A 23,314-nucleotide genomic window follows, 5' to 3' on the forward strand; every position below is an offset into this window, starting at 1 on the left:
TCAAACACCAAAACTGACACTAAACTACTGAACTGAACTCCGAACTGAACTCACTGAACCTACTGAAAAACTGAGAAAAAACTGAACTCCGATCGAGATTTTCGATCGCCTTTTATCTTCGTTCATTTGAGGACTTTGAAGATCCCCATAATTCCTGGAATCCTTTGGGTTCGGATTTCTTGCCGAGACCTTCTGACCAATCAATTAGCGGATAAGGTAATTATCCCCTCCATGTCCTAATTGATTGGTCAACGAGTCAAAACCCGAAGTGTCGCATATTGCCTTTCTTCTCCCTTTCTCTATCTCTCTCTCTCCCTCTGGCATAAGCAAGTGAATTAGATTCGATCTCCTATCGGCTCACGCATGGGCCATCTGTTTTTGCGCGTGTGAAAACCCGAACGCACAAACGACTTCGCCTCAGCCGGCCCTTCGTTTGATCTTGAAAAGAGAACTGTGAAGTTATGCTAACTGGGCCAAGTTCCCCTGGAGGTAATTTGGCTGTAGACTAATTATGATTTGAGCGACTTCACGGTTCTCTTTAATTTCACCACTGGATGAAATCTCCTCATCATGGATCAAAGTCCAATCGCACATTATTGCGTCGAGGATTTCATCTAAGGTGAAAAAAAGATGTGGGTCGCTACACATGCTCATTTTATTTTAGTTTTTTTTTGTAAAAAATAAAAAAAAACAATATAGGGTAGGGTAATCATCAATGAGACACTTTTGGTTTTCAACTTTCAACGATTTTTCTATTTTTTTCATCAGCATGTTTTAATGAGCTTTTTGTTGCATTTTCTTTCTTTTAATGTGTTCTAACATTGACCAAAATATGAGATCGATCCGACATCTACAGCCAGAGTTATTCAACTGTCTCATTGTAGACGCACTTGGCAGGAACAATGAGACAGGTGGGGAACAATGAGACACTCTACGAAAATCAATACTTTTCTAGTAAAACATCATGTTTTTTGTATTGTTCCATTGCAGGTGACTTGTCTTGAACATTTTAGAGCAATTTGGCCAACATGAAACTTTAATTAACAAAAGTTATACTAAAAAGTATTTGAATCTTGTAAAATCCATATATTTATACCAAATAGCTTTGTATTTTTGGTTAAATGAAGTTAAAACTCTAAAAATATGCCAAAAATCACTTTTTATTCATGTTTTGAAAGATTTTCATAGATTTGAAAAGTTTAATGAAGAAAAATCGAATTGTCTCATTAATACCCATGGGCTGAAATGAGTGGGGAACAATGAGACAGCCCTGGATTCTGGGTATATTCTAAATTTTGGCCAAACCTAATGAAAGGACATTGTAGTCGAACTCAGGCCCTATGGAACGTCGAAAGAAATTTGAAGAAATATTAGTTTTGGTAGCCTACGAGCGAAAAAGTATTTTTGTCCATAATTTACTTTTACACCCCAGAATCAAACATTTATGAATAACTTTTCTAGGGAGCGTCCATAACTAAAGCCACTATTATGGCAGATGTGTATCCAGTAGACACACCTTTCCCCCAAATATGAACCTGATTGGTTGAAACTACGACTTGTGAGAGCCATTTTATCATTGTTCCCCGTGTCTCATTGATGACTACTCTACCCTACCTTATTTTCTTCGAAAAAAAATAAACTTTTCATAATTTCCCATTTGAAAATAATGAAAATTTTATTTTTTTTACGAAGCCTTTGTTATGCATTTTCACATTATTAGAGATTTTTTATTTGTTTGAAGATACTAAAATTTTCACAAAATATCGTAGTTTTTAGAAAGTTGAGTACCTTCAAAATTTGCTATAAATAAAATAGATAAAAAATATTAAAATACAAAAAATACTTTTAAAATAATAAAATTTTCACAAAAAACCATATTTTTCCGAAAGTACTCACATTTTCATAATTTACAATATGGGTATTAAACGAAGCGAAATTTGGTATGCATATTCACTTTATTAGAGTTTTTTCCACAAAATATTAAATTTTCATTATTTGCAAAGCAAAATTTTGATTGCATTTTTACCTTATAGTTTTTTTTTTTGTGAACACTATTTTTTTACAAAATATCGTTTAAAATCTGAGCATTCAAAGATTTTTATAATTTGCAATATGGGTATCAAACGAAGCAAAATTTTATGTAAAGCATTCATAATTTGAATGTACCGTAAAACGAAGTGACTTTGATAGGTTTGAATTTTTTTTCCGCAAAGTGAAGAGTACAAATTAAATACGTACGTAATGCTATGGAATCATTCTGACCATGGTAGAGAAGTTTTCAAATAACTTAAAGAAGAATTTTTCATAAAATATTGAAAAATTCAAATAGTTAGTTAACTCAAAGTGTCATGACTTTCTTAATGAACATGATTTTGAATCGAAAAAAGGAATTCATTTTCGGAATCTTTGAACAATTTTCCACTAGTAAATAATAAATATTATTTGTCTTATTTTTTAAATATTTAAAAAGTAGAAATAATTTCGTATAAAATGTGAATACTTTTGAATCGTACTTCGAATTCAATTTAACATGCAATATTAATCGATAATTTTATAAACATAACTAGTTTTAACGTATTTCAGGCAATTTTTTTGTCTTTTTTTAACAATTTTACCTAAAATTTAAATGTATTTTGTTAAAAGATTATAAACTTAGTTTATTAAATATAAACATTGATTTTATTTAGAAACTATAATAGAGGAGAAAATCGTGACGTCAGAAATGAACTCACATCACTCAAAGTTCATTTTGTGAGTGACTTTAACATTTTGGCCTAGTTTGACAGCTACCTCGTTCCCAGGTTTTCTGTGGGAGAGAAAAGGAGGCGAATACTTTATGAAAATCATACCTGTCAAAATTCCTAGCCTCAAAATTTTGTCGCGAGTTGCTTTTCTCCTCTATAGCAACCTATAGAATAAGAATTTCCATCGCAACTATTTTTAAGCACTATTGACAAAACTTTTTCTCAAAAATAGTGCATTGACCCTGTGTGGCCTACCCCAGTACATGTTTTAAAAATAATAGAGCAATTCTCTACGAAATCGGTCTTTTTTCTTCAATTTTAATTTTTGTATTTTTTAATCCGACTGAAACTTTTTTGGTGCCTTCGGTATGCCCAAAGAAGCCATTTTGCATCATTAGTTTGTCCATATAATTTTCCATACAAATTTGGCAGCTGTCCATACAAAAATGATGTATGAAAATTCAAAAATCTGTATCTTTTGAAGGAATTTTTTGATGGATTTGGTGTCTTCGGCAAAGTTGTAGGTATGGATACGGACTACACTGGAAAAAAATAATACACGGTAAAAAAAATTTGGTGATTTTTTTATTTAACTTTTTATCACTAAAACTTGATTTACAAAAAAACACTATTTTTATTTTTTTTTATTTTTTGATATGTTTTAGAGGACATAAAATGCCAACTTTTCAGAAATTTCCAGGTTGTGCAAAAAATCATTGACCGAGTTATGAATTTTTTAATCAATACTGATTTTTAAAAAAAATCGAAATTTTGGTCGTAAAAATTTTTCAACTTCATTTTTCGATGTAAAATCAAATTTGCAATAAAAAAGTACTTTAGTGAAATTTTGATAAAGTGCACCGTTTTCAAGTTATAGCCATATTTAAGTGACTTTTTTGAAAATAGTCGCAGTTTTTCATTTTTTAAAATTAGTGCACATGTTTGCCCAGTTTTGAAAAAAATATTTTTGAAAAGCTGAGAAAATTCTCTATATTTTGCTTATTCGGACTTTGTTGATACGACCTTTAGTTGCTGAGATATTGCAATGCAAAGGTTTAAAAACAGGAAAATTGATGTTTTCTAAGTTTCACCCAAACAACCCACCATTTTTTATCGTCAATATCTCAGCAATTAATGGTCCGATTTTCAATGTTAATATATGAAACAATTGTGAAATTTTCCGATCTTTTCGAAAAAAATATTTTCGGAATTTTCAAATCAAGACTAACATTTTAAAAGGGCGTAATATTAAATGTTTGGCCTTTTTGAAATGTTAGTCTTGATTTGAAAATTCCGAAAATATTTTTTTCGAAAAGATCGGAAAATTTCACATATGTTTCATATATTAACATTGAAAATCGGACCATTAGTTGCTAAGATATTGAAGATAGAAAATGGTGGGTTGTTTGGGTGAAACTTAGAAAACATAAATTTTCCTGTTTTTAAACCTTTGCATTGCAATATCTCAGCAACTAAAGGTCGTATCAACAAAGTCCAAAAAAGCAAAATATAGAGAATTTTCTCAGCCTTTCAAAAATATTTTTTTCAAAACTGGGCAAACATGTGCACTTATTTAAAAAAATGAAAAACTGCGACTGTTTTCAAAAAAGTCACTTAAATATGGCTCTAACTTGAAAACGGTGCACTTTATCAAAATTTCACTAAAGTACTTTTTTATTGCAAATTTGATTTTACATCGAAAAATTAAGTTGAAAAATTTTTACGACCAAAATTTCGATTTTTTGAAAAAATCAGTATTGATTAAAAAATTCATAACTCGGTCAATGATTTTTTGCACAACCTGGAAATTTCTGAAAAGTTGGCATTTTATGTCCTCTAAAACATATCAAAAAATAAAAAAAATTAAAAATAGTTTTTTTTTGTAAATCAAGTTTTAGTGACAAAAAGTTAAATAAAAAAATCACCAAATTTTTTTTACCGTGTATAATTTTTTTCCAGTGTAGTCCGTATCCATACCTACAACTTTGCCGAAGACACCAAATCGATCAAAAAATTCCTTCAAAAGATACAGATTTTTGAATTTTCATACATCATTTTTGTATGGACAGCTGCCAAATTTGTATGGAAAATTATATGGACAAACTAATGATGCAAAATGGCTTCTTTGAGCATACCGAAGGCACCAAAAAAGTTTCAGTCGGATTAAAAAATACAAAAAAAATCGAATGACCGAAATCCTAGAGAACTGCTCAATAGTCTTGAGAAAAATCTTAACAGTTGGAAAATATTCCAAAAATAAATTGAAATCCTATCAATGTCACCCCGGTTTACGGTATGTATGGAGCATGCAAAATTTCTCTTCGTTTGATACCTAAAAGTGACTTTGGCTTGGAAACGGAGCATTTTTCATTGCAAAGAACAATTTATGTTGAAGTTAATGTTGTTTCGAGGCAAGTGTCTTCATTTGCCTCCAGAATTGCTGTGTAAACAAATGCATCATATTGAAAAATGCACCACCCAACGCGTTTCCGCAAACAGCTACAGTGTTCAAGTGCCATTTCTCCGGCCATTTCCTGCTAGTCGAGTGCCAAAAATACCCAACCCCTCGGTGTTCCGGCTGTTGTTGTCCGACACCAATAACAACAACAAACCAACCAACCAACTCGACGACCCGCAGTCCTAAATCGACGATGCCGAAGGAATGCATGATTTATGAAAATATTTTCCCCCCAAATAAAGGCATGATGTGCATTAGGGGGGGACCAGTCGGCAGGGAATGTTTTCCCGGGCAGCAAGTCAGTGCCCGGATGCTGCTGCACCAGTAGCATCTGCCTTTTGCAAAATGCAGAGTCCGGAATATCCACGCGGGCTTACGGGCCGGAAAAAGGATATTGAATTTGAAGGTTTTGAGGTTATATTGGACGCGGAAGGTTAGGGGAGCGTGGTCTACTGTTATTCAACTCAATGCTATTCCGAAGTACCATTATTTGTTAGGTGAATAACATTTCATCAATATTGGAAGCACTGTTCTTGAATTCGAAAATATCAAAATTGATTGACCTTCCTTAACATGCTGAAGGATGCAGTATAGGTCATGATTGTTTTTCATAATTTTCTTTTCTTGACGTTGCAGTACCTTCGCCGTAGATGGATGGCCTTTTGCCGTAACTTGCAGAACTTCATCCCACATCCGGGCAACCTTGAACTCCCTCGTATACGTGTCGGATCAACCTGTGTAATGCCATGTTATTTCCTGGCAAGTCTGATAGCATATCTCACTCAGCTTCTTCGCGAAAGTTCCCTCCTGGTTTAGAGGAAATAAGTGCGGATTTCACCTTGTTTGCGGTATACCTTCTTTTTTTTCGTCCCTGCTGAACAAGAAGGCAGGTCTTAGCTTGAGCTCACCTTACCTCTCACACGGGAACGGGAAGGAAAACATTTGTATTCCAACGGAGTGTGCTTCCGGGTGCAGTAGCATATTGATGCCGCCACCGCAATCGATGCATCCGAAAGGAGAGGAAAATTGATCGGAGCTTGCGAAACAAGATATGTGGGCAACCGATGAGGTCGATGCGGCTGTTGGCTGCAGTCGGTGGCAGTGGCCATGAGCATCAGGTGCAAAAGTGATGGTATCATGTGTGTGTGTGGGTGGTTTGGTGGGGTGTCATTGGTTTGACTAGTGGTTTAATCAGCAAACATTGCCGTAAAATGAAACGGGTTTATTTAGGTACATTGTAGCAGCTTGGGTTCGCTTAACTTGGTTTACTTAGTTGAAACATATTCCAGAAATAACCGATTTAGCTTTCACAGATTTTTTTTTAATTCAGGAAAAACTTTGTTTAAGGGCAATATTTTTTATGAAAAGTTCGAAAAAACATATGTAATACATCGAAAAGCTTATAAAAAGCTTTCCAACTTTGATAGTAAAAATATACACAAAGTTTCTAAGCACTTATTTTCGACAAGCTTGGAAAATTTCATATATTTTTTTTTTCCTTTTCGATACAGCCTCTTAAAGTTTTGATTATATGTAAAATAAGGTTATCTAAAATATATAAGAAAGTTGCAAATATTTTTAAAACTTTCGTGGACCCTTCTCCCTTTAAAAATTGATAAAAAGGTCAAAAAGTAATTAATGCAACATTTAATTCATTTATTTTTAAACATATTTTTTTTATTTTTGAAAATACTAAAATACTAAAATACTAAAATACTAAAATACTAAAATACTAAAATACTAAAATACTAAAATACTAAAATACTAAAATACTAAAATACTAAAATACTAAAATACTAAAATACTAAAATACTAAAATACTAAAATACTAAAATACTAAAATACTAAAATACTAAAATACTAAAATACTAAAATACTAAAATACTAAAATACTAAAATACTAAAATACTAAAATACTAAAATACTAAAATACTAAAATACTAAAATACTAAAATACTAAAATACTAAAATACTAAAATACTAAAATACTAAAATACTAAAATACTAAAATACTAAAATACTAAAATACTAAAATACTAAAATACTAAAATACTAAAATACTAAAATACTAAAATACTAAAATACTAAAATACTAAAATACTAAAATACTAAAATACTAAAATACTAAAATACTAAAATACTAAAATACTAAAATACTAAAATACTAAAATACTAAAATACTAAAATACTAAAATACTAAAATACTAAAATACTAAAATACTAAAATACTAAAATACTAAAATACTAAAATACTAAAATACTAAAATACTAAAATTCTAAAATACTAAAATACTAAAATACTAAAATACTAAAATACTAAAATACTAAAATACTAAAATACTAAAATACTAAAATACTAAAATACTAAAATACTAAAATACTAAAATACTAAAATACTAAAATACTAAAATACTAAAATACTAAAATACTAAAATACTATAATACTAAAATACTAAAATACTAAAATACACAGAAAATAAAATCATGGTAATATTACATCTGGGAAGGGGTACATCTTTTATGTCAGAAAAAAGGTGTAATTTTACCTCTGGAAATGTGTTATTTTACCACTTTTCTGGTGTAATGTCACTTTTTCAGTCTAAATTGAGGTAAAATTACATCATAAAAGAGGTAATATTCAACCTGCCAAAATTACAGCTTCCAAATTTACATTATTTTTTTCTGTGTAATCAAAATAGTTTCATGGATTCTATTGGATTGGTATTATTTATGTAACTTCTAAAAAATAAAAATTCAACTAAACACTAAAGGTAGAATTATCTCAGCACTCAAAATGCTTTCCAAAGAAAAAACGATTGATTTTCCAGCCTCTTGGCTGCATATGCTGCATTTCATCAATTTTCTCACTCTACCGATGTGTGACTTGATCGCCGAATGCAGATTATTTCCTAAATTAAAAAAGCAAAAAAGCAAACTCAACCCCCTCCAAAGTGCATTCAATTGTTTACCAGCGAAAATCCCCTCTTCCACGCTCGATAAACCCCGAGCCCGAGCTGGCGCTGACGTGGCCAAGAAGATGTTCCGGAAAACGGCATGTTAAGATGGGTTGTTTTTAACTTCTTTTCTTTTCTCTTTCCACCCCCTCACAGGTTGATCCACTTTCATTGCTGGCCAATAATACTACAGCGATTGGGGATGAAAACAATTGAAAGCGGCAACCGGCAACGACAGCAACACGATGCAGGTGAGCTGGTTTTGGGGGAGAGGGAAGAACAGGGAAATTGCTGAGCTTTAGAATATTTGAAAGTTTAAGCTTGCATGAAAGCCGATTAAGAAAACGATGCAATATAAAGTTTTTCAGCTTATGGGTGGAGTCGTTTTTTTCAGCAGATGTGGATTTCGAGACTTTCAATGCAGGAAACAGCACACGAAAATATGTTGAAATCTGCAAATCAAATTTGCAAGTATCAGAATGAAATTTGTTCTTTAATATTCAAAGCTTTCCTGACTGGCCGTCAGATACCGGCAAAATTCGATTATAAATCAGCATTCACCAAAAAAAAACGACAAAATGCAAAACAGAAAAATTCAACAAAAAAATCTGTCGCATCGAATTTTAAATCAATTCGACCTTCGCCTTATCATTGCTCGTCCTATCAATGTCAGTGTCCCTTTCCCCCCCTTCTCAAAATGCGATTCGATTGTGTATGTGAGAAGCAGGAAGGGGGAGGCGAATAAAGAAATTTATTGAATAAAATCTGAATAAATTTATCATTCATCCACCGTGCGGTGGATCGAGCCCCGATCGAACCATTCTCCTGCTGTGCAGTATGAAAGTACCACTGTCGTGCCAGGAGGTTCTGGCAGGTTCGAGCTGTCCAACCAATTTATGTTGCTTTCATTTCAATTTGCAATCGTCGAATAGCTTTAATAGGGTAGTTGCTTCGATTTCTTGAACATTATATTGTCTGTTTAGCTTCTTTTGAATTCGAAAAATGTTTGCAGCGGTCTCGTAAACTATGAAGTTTATTGAAAATTTTCATTCTCAAAAAAAATCATTTCAAGAAGAAAATCAAATTTGCGATCAGAAATTACTTTATCTTGATTTTGTGCACTCTTATCAAGTTATAGCAATTTGAAGGTAAATTTTTGTTTTGATTTTATAACAGTAATGTCCATCATTGTCCGTTTAAAGAAAAAAATAACTACATATATCAGAAAATTGATTACTGAGAGACAGCGATAAAAACATGAGAACTATTAGTTTACTAAGTGTCATCCAATAAGCCAAAAGTTTCGAGGTGATGGTATCTTGATGATTATCGGTAATTTACCGATATCTCTGAATGAGGCAAAATTTCAAATCACCCAATTTTACGGAAATTTCAAGGAACTTGAAAAATAATATGCTTACCTTGTACTCATATATTCAAATTATAGAAAATTAATTTATATTTAATATTATGGATATGGATTTTCCTAAAAAGAATTTTTTCTAGGTTTGTTACATGAAATGTATTATTTTTAAATATTAAAACAATTAAATTCAATATTAAATCAAGATTTTAATCTTGTCTCTTAAAAAAATGCTTTTTTTCTTCAATTAACTGAACATATTCATTGTATTTGTTTTCTCTAAAGCCAAATGTTCCCAAACAAATCAAGGAACGGAAAATTGAACTGATTAGAACTTTAATTTTTCATTATGTAACAAAAAAAATTCAAACTTAAGTTTGTTTGGCTATCAAAATTAAGCAGTTTACGACATTCAAAAAATCTCTTTTCGTTCCTTTTGTTTCGCTGTTTATGTGCTTTGGTGAGTGATTATTTTTAATAGGTGGAGAAAATTAATTAAATGATTGTTATATTTAATTATTATATATGATTGATTATAAAAGGGCCAAGGTTGTTAACGATAATCTATCGTTATCGTTATTTCGATAATTCTATCGGCGATAATCTTATCGCCGATAATGGACGATAACTCATTTTTAAAATCTTTCTAAAATCGACTTAATTCAACCAAATCATGTTAAATTTTCAATGCTTTCATTGAAAATATATTTTTTGAAAATGTAGTATATAAGTTTCAAAGTTTGAATACTCAAAATTGATCACAAAATGCCTTGGTTTCGAAAGTATTCAAATTTTCATAATTTGCTATATGGGTATCAAACGAAGCGAAATCTTGTATGCTTTTTCACCTCATCAGAGTTTTTTTTTTTTTGAAAAATACTAAAATTTTCACAAAATACTGTTTTTTGAAATACTAAAATTTTTAAATTTTGCAGTATGGGTATTAAACGAAGCGAAATTTTGTATTTTTTTTACTTCATCAGAGTTTTTTTTTTAAATACTAAAATTTTCACAAAATACTGTTTTTTTTAATACCAAATTTTTTAAATTTTGCAATATGAGTATCAAAAGAAGCAAAATTTATATGCATTCTCAGTTTTTTAGAGTTTTTTCTTTTTTTTTGTTTTTGTTGAAAACAATGAAATTTTAACAAAATACTGTATTATTTTTTGTAAATCACTAAAATTTTCGTAAATTTAAAAAAAAAATTGACTTTCTACAATTTGCAATATGTATGGGTATCAAACGATCCGTATTTAAAAAAAACACTAATGAAGTAAAAAGCATACAAAATTTTGCTTCGTTTGATCCTCTTATAGCAAAATATGAAAATTTTAATTCTTTCGAAAAAATACGGTATTTTGTTAACAAGTTTTAGTACTTATACTTTGAAACTTACAACATTTAAAAAATAGATATTCTTGATGAAAGCATTAAAAATTTAACACCAAACAAAACAAAATAAAACCATAATTCAAAAAATTTCATCAAAAAATGAAATTTCGTGGCATGCCAAATAAAAAAACATTGGAATTTCACGATATTCTCCAATCTGCTTAAAAAAGGCAAAAAAATGTTACTTCAGAATAATTGTGTACTAGAAAGTTACTGGAACTATTGATCCTAGGTCCTAACCTGGTCGCAGCACCTAAAAGGATTTAATAAAAATAAGCTATGAATTAAAAAAACTGGAAAAGTATGCATTAGTTCAATGCCTAAAATATAACCCCTTGACACAAAATATTCTAAAACAAACATCACGAATTCGATTCTGTTAATATTTTTTTCCAATTCTTGTCAGCCGAAATTATGATTCAGCTATTCTTATTTTACTAAGATTCAAGAAACTTACTTGTTTATTTTTCCAAAACGAAGCGTATTCTAAACAACAGAACCAACAAAACAAAAAAGTTATTGTTGTCATGGTTTTCAGGAAATCGAAAATTTCAGTATTTCAAAGAAAGTTTAAGCAAAATTGCATTTAAAGCAGTTTTTTGACATTTGTTTTTAAAAAGATCCAGAACATTATAAAACATTGAGAAATTTATATGCGATTAAAGACAACTAAACTCATGAGCAGCGATGGAATAATCATCATCATCAAAAGAAAATCTTTGGACGTTCATCAAGAGAAAAAATCCGAAGGGAGCATGGCTCTCCTCTCTCGCGCACGAATGATCGGTAAAAAAAACTCATCTTGATTATTCGGCGGAACATCTTTTTTACTACTACACTTGCAAGTGTAACGTCACATGTCTAAAAATGACCTGTCACATTTTGTAGATGGGCAATGTGTGTAAACAAAGTGAAATAAATATTATTAAGTGGTGCTGACAAGAAAATCAAGAAAAAATCATCAGCAGAATGGTTTTGTGGAGAATTTCAGCAGCGATTTTCTTTTGCGTGATTTGCCTCCTCTCTCTTTCACGGGTGAAAAAAGTTCGCAAGCGAAAATGATTTTTTTGCGATTATTCCATCCCTGCTCATGAGGCATTCGGGTCCGATCCAATTATCGAAAAGTTCCGCTAGAAACCTTTTTTTTAGTCCGGAAACTAATGAGCCGATTTGAAATGTCAAACAATGAAACTTTCTTAGGACGGATGCACCTTTTTTTGAGAAAATCAAAACCATAAAACACTGCTCGCATAACAAATTGTAGTTTTCTACAAGAAAATCGCAATAGAATTTTTCAAATCTTGTTGGAAGGGTTTTTTAAATATTTATTTTAAAAATTTCTTTTTTCATAAACATAAAAATTGAAAATTGAAAAATTCACCGATATTTTGCAATACTTTAAAAATAAAAATATATCAATAGAAGTTTTTGCGTATGACGTTCATTGCACATCTATATTCATTGAAATTGAGATGCTTTCAAAAAACATCCAATGTTAAAATTGGTTCATTTCTTGACCCCAAACCCCAATATAAGTCAGCAAACCCTACATTCCTATCACTCTCTTCACTGCCAATCTTCATTCTGCAGTCGGTTTGTCCTCACTCTTCCTCTGATTTCATGAATTAATCACTTTGCTCACGTACCCATCAGTGCTCGAGCACTCAATTCAGAGGAGACTAGCAGTGGCGTGGCGTGCTAATGATGATTGAGTTTTTAAAAACTGAAAATTCAATTACATCAAACCAAAGCTTCTTCGTGCTCTCCGGGCAGGTGGTTGTCACCTCATAGACCTTGCAACCTCATTTGACATTGACATTCAACGTGCGCGCATTTCATCTGGATGTTGTGGTGGCCTCAGCTGGCAGTTGAGGGATATCGGTCACGTCCACACTCTCCGATGGCACATGCTCAACTTGATGAAACCCCCCAAGCGGAGTGTGACGTGGAATGCATTGTTCCGGTTTTGAGGTTGGCAGCAGTGACAGATTGTTTGTTTTAGTTGAAGCACCAGGTGGCTCCATTGAAATTAGTTTTCTGGGTTGAAACGCATGGAGGCGCATGGTGCTTCAACGAATTTTAAGTTTAAAGGGAATTTCAAACCGTTTGTCGTTAACTTACTTGCTCTTTGTCATTGCAAAGTGCACTTCGATGTCCTTGAGGGTTCCTTTTTCCAACATTTTGTGACAATGCACTTTATCTGGTCCCCGCCAGCGTTGATGTCCTTTTTCGTCATTTATTATTCTGTAATTTATTTTCAATCAACACAACCTCCCGAAAAAAAGAGAGAGAGGAAAATTTGCACCGCAGCCAAGAGCGTTGAAAGCATCGTGAAAACTGTTGTACCAGCGGGATGGAAAAAGCTTTTTTCTTCTTTTTTTCACTTTCCCACCTCGACTGCCCCCTTCTCCCACCCGTCAGTGCAAGGCAATAAAACGTTCGTTATTTTTATGTCGCCTCATGCAGAGTTAATTCGTTTACTGCCCTGCCGGCTGCAGCCGAGCATATCGCAGCGGTTTATTTGGGCTTGTTGTGTGAGCTTTTTTTGCAATTTTACCCCCTTGTTTTGGCTTCAAAAGCTTTGCCTGCAGTCGGGTGGGAAAACAAATGCCTCGTGAATTATTAACCGGTCAGATAAGCTGGTGGAAAAGGGGGAGGCAGGTGTGGTTTGTTATTTAAGTTTTAAAGATATATTCAAATTCAAAAAAAGAACTCCAGTCTCCCCTTCTTAAAGTGAACCGGAAATCCTCCCGTGGCTGCGACAAAACTGAAAGCAATGGTATTTCCTCCTCCTTGATGAAGGTTGAAAGCATCCGAAAGCCAAGCTAACTAATCCGACCCACTCGCGGCCATTTGGCTCACACACATGAGTGTCACTCGAAAATTTCCCCCCTTTCGCTCAAGATGGCAGCTACAGCGGAAAATTCGTTCATATTTTATGTCACACCACGAAAACTGGGCTGGCAGAAAAGTTTGAGTTGGTTTTTTCCCAAATTGGGGGTGAGAGAAGTTACGGGGGGAAAAGCTCTCTGTCTTCGTCACCAATGTGTACGACCGAGCACAAGTATTTCGATTTATCTTCTGCAGCTTCACTACGCTTGTGACCTGCCAGGAGCCACCGCCAGCCAAGTGATAGATACAGGACAGTTTACTCGAATAAATCTTGGCTGAAAAAAAAAGCTAGTTTGGGAAATTGTTTTGCGCTAGTGTCATCGTTATGTGAGGTGATTTATCATTTTGCAATTGATTTTAAGGGTACATTTTATAATCTACTAGCATTTTTTACATTTGTTTATACTTTCCGACAATATTCTATTTATTAGTTGATGTCATCCTCGATTTTAAGTTTTGTTTAAAAAAAAAGGTCATCTATTTACATCGTCCATAGCATTTGGTAGAAAATGCATCCTTTTTTTAAAGATATAAATTTACATATTTTTCTAGCACAAATTTGTCAACATTCTTCGGTGTAATATTATGTTGATTTTTACACTTTTTTTCTCCCAAGAACAAAGCATTTAAACTTGATTTTTTTATTGTTGGAAAGAGATTTGCGCGAATATTTTTTACTGACACTTCGGACAACAATCATTTTTTGCATTTTTTATGGCAAAAAAAAATCATTTTCATCATACATGGGTAATTCTCTACCAACTCACACGAAATCGGGAAAAGTTGCCCCGACCCCTCTTCGATTTGCGTGAAACTTTGTCCTAAGGGGTAACTTTTGTCCCTGATCACGAATCCGAGGTCCATTTTTTGATATCTCGTGACGGAGGGGCGGTACGACCCCTTCCATTTTTGAACATGCGAAAAAAGAGGTGTTTTTCAATAATTTGCAGCCTGAAACGGTGATGAGATAGAAATTTGGTGTCAAAGGAACTTTTATGTAAAATTAGACGCCCAATTTGATGGCGTACTCAGAATTCCGAAAAAAACGTATTTTTCATCGAAAAAAACACTAAAAAAGTTTTAAAAATTCTCCCATTTTCCGTTACTCGACTGTAAAAATTTTTGGAACATGTCATTTTATGGGAAATTTAATGTACTTTTCGAATCTACATTGACCCAGAAGGGTCATTTTTTCATTTAGAACAAAATTTTTCATTTTAAAATTTCGTGTTTTTTCTAACTTTGCAGGGTTATTTTTTAGAGTGTAACAATGTTCTACAAAGTTGTAAAGCAGACAATTACAAAAAAAAATGATATATAGACATAAGGGGTTTGCTTATAAACATCACGAGTTATCGCGATTTTACGAAAAAAAGTTTTGAAAAAGTTACTTTTTGCGTTTCTCTTTGTTTCGTCGTCCATGTCTGTCGCGGGTGACCATGAACGGCCATGATCAATGACGACCAACTTTTTCAAAAAAATTTTTCCGTAAAATCGCGAAAACTCGTGATGTTTATAAGCAAACCCCTTATGTCTATATATATTTTTTTTTTGTAATTGTCTGCTCTACAACTTTGTAGAACATTGTTACACTCTAAAAAATAACCCTGCAAAGTTAGAAAAAACACGAAATTTTAAAATGAAAAATTTTGTTCTAAATGAAAAAATTACCCTTCTGGGTCAATGTAGATTCGAAAAGTACATTAAATTTCCCATAAAATGACATGTTCCAAATTTTTTTACAGTCGAGTAACGGAAAATGGGAGAATTTTTAAAACTTTTTTAGTGTTTTTTTCGATGAAAAATACGTTTTTTCGGAGTTCTGAGTACGCCATCAAATTGGGCGTCTAATTTTACATGAAAGTCCCTTTGACGCCAAATTTCTATCTCATCACCGTTTCAGGCTGCAAATTATTGAAAAACACCTCTTTTTTCGCATGTTCAAAAATGGAAGGGGTCGTACCGCCCCTCCGTCACGAGATATAAAAAAACGGACCTCGGATTCGTGATCAGGGACAAAAGTTACTCCTTAGGACAAAGTTTCACGCAAATCGAAGAGGGGTCGGGACAACTGCTGTGTGAGTTGGCGGAGAATTACCCACATACAAGTCCATAACACTTTCTGTTATTTTAACAATATTTGTTATTGAAATGGCATGAATTTTGTTATTACGTCTGCCCGGGACATCACCAAAAAATCGACGATTTTTAAGTGCCGATAACTCAGTAAATATACGTCCGATTTACAATGTCTAAAAAAGAAATAATCATAAAATTTCCGTTCAAACGAACAAAAAAATCTTGAAAATTTTCAAATCAACTCTAACATGTGAAAAGGCCCTAAAGCACTTATTTGGACCGTATCAAATGTTAGAGATTTGTTCATAATTTTGAAAAAAAAATCGCGAAAGCCGAACAGTTTGCGAATGTTTCCTTTTTGCTCAAACCAAGCTGTTTTCTTGCTGTCACACAACATTTTAGGGTAAAAAAGGCAAAGCAATCCACTTTAACGACCCCCGGGTCTTTTGTGGTCTCTATTGCAAGTTTCTGCTCATTTCTAGGCGTCCGAAGGTTATGTGTGGTGAGTAGGGTGGTCCAAATTCGGGCTTTCTCGGGGCTTCCCCCTGAAATCAAAGAATGACCCCTCACTAGGCTAAATTCCAAATTTGAGCAGATTCGGACCATGGGAACCCCTCCCTCTAATCGCTTGAAGTTTGTATGGGAAAAATCGTCAAAATGTATGGAGAAAAGCAACTGTTTTACTTTTTTACCTGGGGAGGGCGCAATATTCGTTCAATCTTTATCAATTCTGAGATGTAGGACCTTCATTAAATTTACAAAAACTTTCCCCAAGACACCATATTTTCAGGATCTTTTGCTGAAAAGTTATTAGCTTCTGAAAATTACCATTTTTGCGCACACGGCTGCAAGGGGCTTTTTAGAAACAATTATTTATAAATGCCCGTGCGTGCTTGCTTGCCTGCCTGCCTGCCTGGCAGTGCGCCTGTTATGTTGCCCCTTTGAGCCGGTCGCTCAAAAATGATCCTTTTCGGAAGCTAATAACTTTTCAGCAAAAAGTTCTAAAAATATGGTGTCTTCGGGAAAGTTGTTGTAAATTTAATGAAGGTCCTACATCTCAGAATTGATAAAGATTGAACGAATATTGCGCCCACCCCAGGTAAAAAAGTAAAACAGTTGCTTTTCTCCATACATTTAGACGATTTTTTCCATACAAACTTTAAGCTATTAGAGGAAGGGGTTCCCGTGGACCACCCTAGTGGTGAGTCACCCAAAACATCTTTTACGCAAATAGACCGACGTTTTACTTCCCCATCCGATAGAGGATAAGGCGGGAATCGAACCCACGCCCCATAGCAACTTAGGGATCGGCAGCCGAAACCGCTAAACACCGCGCCACGAGGCCCTCCTAAAATTTTAGGGTGCAAATGTCTTAAATGTATTTTAATAAAACATATTTTGGGATGATTAAATATTATGTGATTAAATGTTATTTGTTTATTTTGTGGTTTAAATGTTTGAATCGCAAACTTTCCATGCTAATGTTACATCTGAGAACGTTTTGAAAATGTTGGTCGTCATCGATCATGGCCGTTCATGGTCATCCGCGACAGACACGGACGACGAAACAAAGAGAAACGCAAAAAGTAACTTTTTCAAAACTTTTTTTCGTAAAATCGCGATAAATTGTGATGTTTATAAGCAAACCCCTTATGTTTATATATCAAAGTTTTTTTAATTGTCTGCTCTACAACTTTGTAGAACATATTTACACTCTAAAAAATAACCCTGCAAAGTTAGAAAAAACACGAAATTTTAAAATGAAATTTTTTGTTCTAAATGAAAAAATTACCCTTCTGGGTCAATGTAGATTCGAAAAGAACATTAAATTTCCCATAAAATGACATATTCCAAATTTTTTTACAGTCGAGTAACGGAAAATGACAGAGTTTTTAAAACTTTTTTAGTGTTTTTTTCTATGAAAAATACGTTTTTTGGAAATTCTGAGTAAGCCAGTGGGTCTCGTGGCGCAGGGGTAGCGGCTTCGGCTGCCGATCCCGATGATGCTATGAGACGCGGGTTCGATTCCCGCCTTATCCACTGAGCTTCTATCGGATGGTGAAGTAAAACGTCGGTCCCGGTTTCTCCTGTCTCGTCAGAGGCGCTGGAGCAGAAATCCCACGTTAGAGGAAGGCCATGCCCCGGGGGGCGTAGTGCCAATAGTTTCGTTTTTTTCGTAAGCCATCAAATCGGACGTCTAACTTTACATAAAAGTCCCTTTGACACCAAATTTCTATCTCATCACCGTTTTAGGCTGCAAATTAATAAAAAAAACACCTCTTTTTTCGCATGTTCAAAAATGAAAGGGGCCGTACCGCCCCTCCGTCACAAGATATCGAAAAACGGACCTCGGATTCGTGATCAGGGACAAAAGTTACCCCTTAGGACAAAGTTTCACGCAAATCGAAGAGGGGTCGGGGCAACTTTTCCCGATTGCGTGTGAGTTGGTAGAGAATTAGGGGAAATATACCCTTTCTAATCAAACACCTATCTTCGTCATATGGAGAGTTTGATGCTCGATTAAAGCTCCAAAAATACTATTTAGGCTGTAAACTTACCAGCAACAGCACTGCCTCGAGTAATCACGCATATGTATGCCACTTACTGGCCAAAAAGATCAAATTTAATGCACTTTTGATCATAATTTCTATTTTGCGAGACCATTTCTCATCATTTTGGTGGCACACACATCCACACGCAAGATCAGAGGTTAACTGCTTAACGAAAGTCGCCATCAATATCTGTTCACTTGCGCTAACGATTTCAAAGCGCTTAAGATATAAAATTGCTTCCAACTACCGGCAACATGTTCTTTTGACCGTTACTTAGTCACTCACTTGAAAAATAATCCCGAAACATGTAAATAATTAGCAAGCGCCATCAAAAAAACAAACGCGCTAAGTCTTTTGACGTTTCAATTTTGACCATCCATTCTAATCGAAGGCTGAAGAAAACCGAGCGAGAAGCGAAGGCAAATAAAGAACAAAGGGTGGCCACCAACACCACCAGCAGCGCTTGTGGTGTTGCCAGGAAACTTTCTCTATAAATGCTACTTTTCGTGAGTGTTCGCTCAATATTTCATCAATTTTGGCAGCACGAAGCAGACCCAAACGAGCGTTGGAAGAAAAAAAGAACTAAGCTGAAAATACAGAAATGGGCGTGGCCCAATGCACACGACTGATTAGAATGCGCTTTTGAATTTTTTTTTTTTAAATGCTTGTAAAAGGAATAGCATAACTTTTAATAAAAGTGAAAATAAACAGAAATGTTCACAAAAAGTTGCTCTACTCGTTGGTGTACTTGGTTTTACTGAATTTCAAGGAACACTCCAGATTATCCAGCATCATTCAAACAAGACCGCTTATTAGGCTTAAATGGGTTTATTTCCCCTACCCAAATTAAAAGCAAACAAATTTAAAAAAAAAACAATCTTCTGCGTTTAGCGTGAAACAAATGATGCAATATTCTATGAAGTGCAAAAAAATGTGTAAATTCATAAGGTGTAAATTTTACAATTTTAAGCATAAAGATCAAATGAAAACTTAATTCGCTGATTTGAAGGTCCCGAGAGGAAAGTTTTAATCCGAGCAATTTTTCCATGATTTTTTCACAATGTGTCACGTAACATATCCTAAAATGGTAAAAATCCATTAACAGGATTCTGAGATAACGTCATGATTCGAATTCCCGGACGCTTCGAAACCCGGACACTTCATCTTGTTTTATCAATTATTTTGATATAAGTTCGCATTATGAATGTCAAATGAGGACCCCGTGGCGCGGTGGTTAGCGGCTTCGGCTGCCGATCCCTCATGTGTGCTAAGGGGCCCGGGTTCGATTCCCGCCCATCTCCTCTGGGTGTTCTGTGTTTGTCCCGTTAGTTAGTAAATTCAGTCTGAAAAGACGGTGTGATGTCTATTAAAACTGTGTTATTTGATGAATTCTAACATCAACTTTCATTTAAAGTTTGTTTGAACGCTGTAGTTAATGTCAAAACAATTAAATAAAATAAAATTATAAGATTACCAAAAATGCGAAACATTTCACGTGAAATATTTCATAGGCGTCCGAAGCACCGGGAAGGCAAAGCAAAATTTATGGTTTTGATTTCCTTAAATTCTAGCAAATTTTTATATAAAATATCGATTGTTTTGATGTTAACAGCTTATTTGAGACCTAAAGAATGCCATTCACTAACATTTCAGTCAAAATTTGTGCGATTCATTAGCAAAAACGAGTGTCCGGAATTCGAAGCAAAAGTGTCCGGATTTCGAATCAGCTTTTATCAGTGTCCGGGATTCGAAGCACAACAAGTCATTTTAATTTTCAAATTCTGATGAAAAATTGTTAGAAAAGACATATTTTGCATGCATTCTCTTAAAACTGACTGTTAATACTACATCCTGATGATATTTCTTCATTTCCAACTTATTACATGATTTTTTGTCAGCTATAACGAAAATGATATGCTACTAAGTGTCCGGATTTCGAATCATGACGTTAAGATCTCCTGAAAAAAATGGAGTTCGTTAAATTAATTGAACTTGCAGCACCATGCGTCTCCAGCAAAATGTACTGGGAACTCATTTTGATGGAGAAGCATAGTACTTCAAGTTCGATTGATGTACCGAAATCCAATATTTTTTTCATATCTCAGAATCCTGTAAACAAAAAATTCAACATTTTTAGATTTAAAAAAAAAAAACAAAAAATCGTCTTCGTTAAAAAAAAGTATTTTTTTACCACCTTATTTCGGCTGGGAGCACCGTAATCAAGTTATGTTGGCCAGCCCAAAATTTCACAACTCATCCCCGTATTTTGATCGCCCTGTCCTGATAATCACCCAATTGGCACGCAATCAATTTTCAGGCAAGCCACACAATTATACCCTGAATAATTGCAGCTATAATTATTCATCGAAACCAGACATTGAGCAAACGTTTATGCGAATGGAAAGAGAAAAAAAACAACAGCACAATCAACAACTGTCGCGGTCAGCTCCATTAAATTGCAACATTTTCAGTGAAACAAGCCAAAAGGCAAGGCAAGAGGGGGGAGGTTGGACCAATATTTGCGAATCAATTGAATTTATCACGGCCGGCTGCATTATGCAAGGGTTGGGTCTCGATTCCCACGTGTGATAATCGGATTGAAAGCCGGCAATTTAACAAATTGCTGTTTTTGAAGCATAAATTGGTACGCTTTTTCAGCTTTTCAACAAAATGGATTTAATCTTCCCACTCATAAAACGCACACACACACAGCCGGTGTCAGATTCAATAAAATCGTTAAATATTAAAATGGTTCCTGTCACGTGCTCGTGTGGCTTTTCGGGGGCAGGAGGAAATCCTGCGCTGCCTTTTGAAATGGTTATGACGATGATGGTAATAACGAGCCATCGAACGAACGTGTGCCCGATTGTTTCGAATTTCGAGCAGAGAGAAAATTGCGTTGAAAGGCCATCGAAATCATACCACCAAATTGATGACAATTCATTTTATTTGATTTTAATCACATTGAAACCGCATACGGTAGAACCACGGGCAGGAGGTCCCGGTCACGTTTACCTTCAGGTTGAATTGTGCCTGAATTGTGCAATCTGGGATCCTCAATTGAACTAACTGTTGGCCATGGTGCAGGATTTCCCATGCCGTTATGGATATTTAGCAATACCAAGTATTTCTTATATTATAATTGTTTTATTTATTTTGAAAAACAAATCGTCAGCTGTGTGCTATCTTGTGACAACGACCATTTAGTACTATTCGGGAAAATCGATTTTTAAAGTTTGATGATAAATATTTTCAAAACTATGAATGTTAGAGCCAAACTTTTTGAAGCAATCGGTTCGTATACTATCGCTTAACAAACGCTCCAAGTTTCAACTAATTTGGTTACACCAGTTAAAAGATACAGTAAATTATGTAATCAAAAATCTGAAAAGCACGTGTCACAAGTGTGTTTCGAAAGTAAAATTGTACTACGTGTCACAAGTGTGCACAGAATTTCCATACAAACTAAAATAGACTTAAATCAATAGTTTAACCGACCTAATCAGTATATTTTCAAAAAAAAGATTGCATTGCCTTCAGAAAATGTGTATCAACATAAATTTGTGAAAAACAAGACAAATTTTCCACATTTTCCAACAACATGTATGACGTGTCACAAGTGTGCACGAACATTTTGATAATAAATTGGTCTATGGCACAAGTGTGTTTTGCGATATCCGGGAAACGGAAGCGAGTTTCCAAAATCGGGTTAAAGCATCTTGTAGTGTTTGTTAAGTATAGCAAAACGTCATCATTAACTCATTTTCGACCAAAATGGTCTATGTCACAAGATAGCACACAGCTGACGAAATCTGGATCTGCTCACGTTTTGTATCGAACAACCCTTGAGACTTTGAAATAAACTGAAAAAAATTGCAATTAAAAAAAATCTATAAAAATCTTCACTTTTGCTAAGAAAACAATTTGTAGACCTCTGATTTAAACCAGGTATTCTGTCCCAAACCAACTCTCGGTCAGCAGCTTTTCCAGCATTTAGCAGGCTCAACATCGGCTTTTGCCATCTTTTGAAGCGTAATCCCTTAACACAACAGAATCCCACCCCCGTACATCCGAGCGATGACGATCGACTATCATCACTGTACTATTCCTGTCTTCCTTCCTGAGCTGACCGGGCTGATGCCACTGTAAATTTGCATAAAGTATTAAATTTAATTAATATTGAATATGTATTCCCAGAACTGTGCCTGTGACTGCAGCAGAACGCAAAAGCGCTTTCAGTCAGTGTAGTAGACCTCTGCTGACCGTTTCTGGGAATACTCATCCTTTTGCTGCAGCATAATTCAAGTTGGTAATTTGGTAGGACAGTGGGATTTTTTGGACAAATTAAAATATTTTTGAGGCAAATTTTTCGACTCACATTAAATGTTGATTTTGGTAATCAAGATTTTTCAAAAAATATTTTATGAGACAATTTTTAAAAATCTCAATCAATATTCAACAAACTTACAAAGCTGCAATTGAAGCTTTCACTGGAAATGTTCTTTAGATTGGCACTTGAAGCTTACGGTTGCTCATCGGTTGGCAAAATGGCATTCACACAAGCCACACAACGTACGTCTTGTACTCTCTACTCTCTAGATGGACCATCATCATTAGGCCGGAACAGAGGCAGCTGCAGATAGGTTGGTAACTACCGCAATATGCTTGCCGATGTACATCCGGAGATGAGCCGCAATTTCCCTCCCCTCCCGTTTGGTGCAGTTAACAAACAGAACCTACCAGAGCCTTGTGGGCTGCGGAGACTGTCGATCAGTGTTCCGAAGGATGACTTTCTTGGCCATTTGGACGTTACCGTTGCGCATTGATGAAATTTTAAACAGATTGCTGCTGGTTCTATTGGGTATTGATCTATTTGA

The 23,314-nt window shown here is 34.4% G+C and overlaps 1 protein-coding gene across 1 annotated transcript in view; it reads left to right on the top strand.

The window, feature by feature from the left end:
* The window catches only part of LOC120416848 (uncharacterized), a 135,705-nt gene that overhangs the window by 95,440 nt on the left and 16,951 nt on the right, over nt 1–23,314 (top strand). The window contains exon 2 of the mRNA XM_039578737.2: nt 8,313–8,407. Coding sequence (XP_039434671.1) covers nt 8,402–8,407 — 6 coding nt within the window. The 5' untranslated portion in view covers nt 8,313–8,401. The remainder of the gene's footprint in view (nt 1–8,312; nt 8,408–23,314) is intronic.

The sequence above is a fragment of the Culex pipiens genome, chromosome 2 (genome assembly GCF_016801865.2).
Source record: "Culex pipiens pallens isolate TS chromosome 2, TS_CPP_V2, whole genome shotgun sequence".
In the NCBI taxonomy this organism is placed as follows: Eukaryota; Metazoa; Arthropoda; class Insecta; order Diptera; family Culicidae; genus Culex; species Culex pipiens.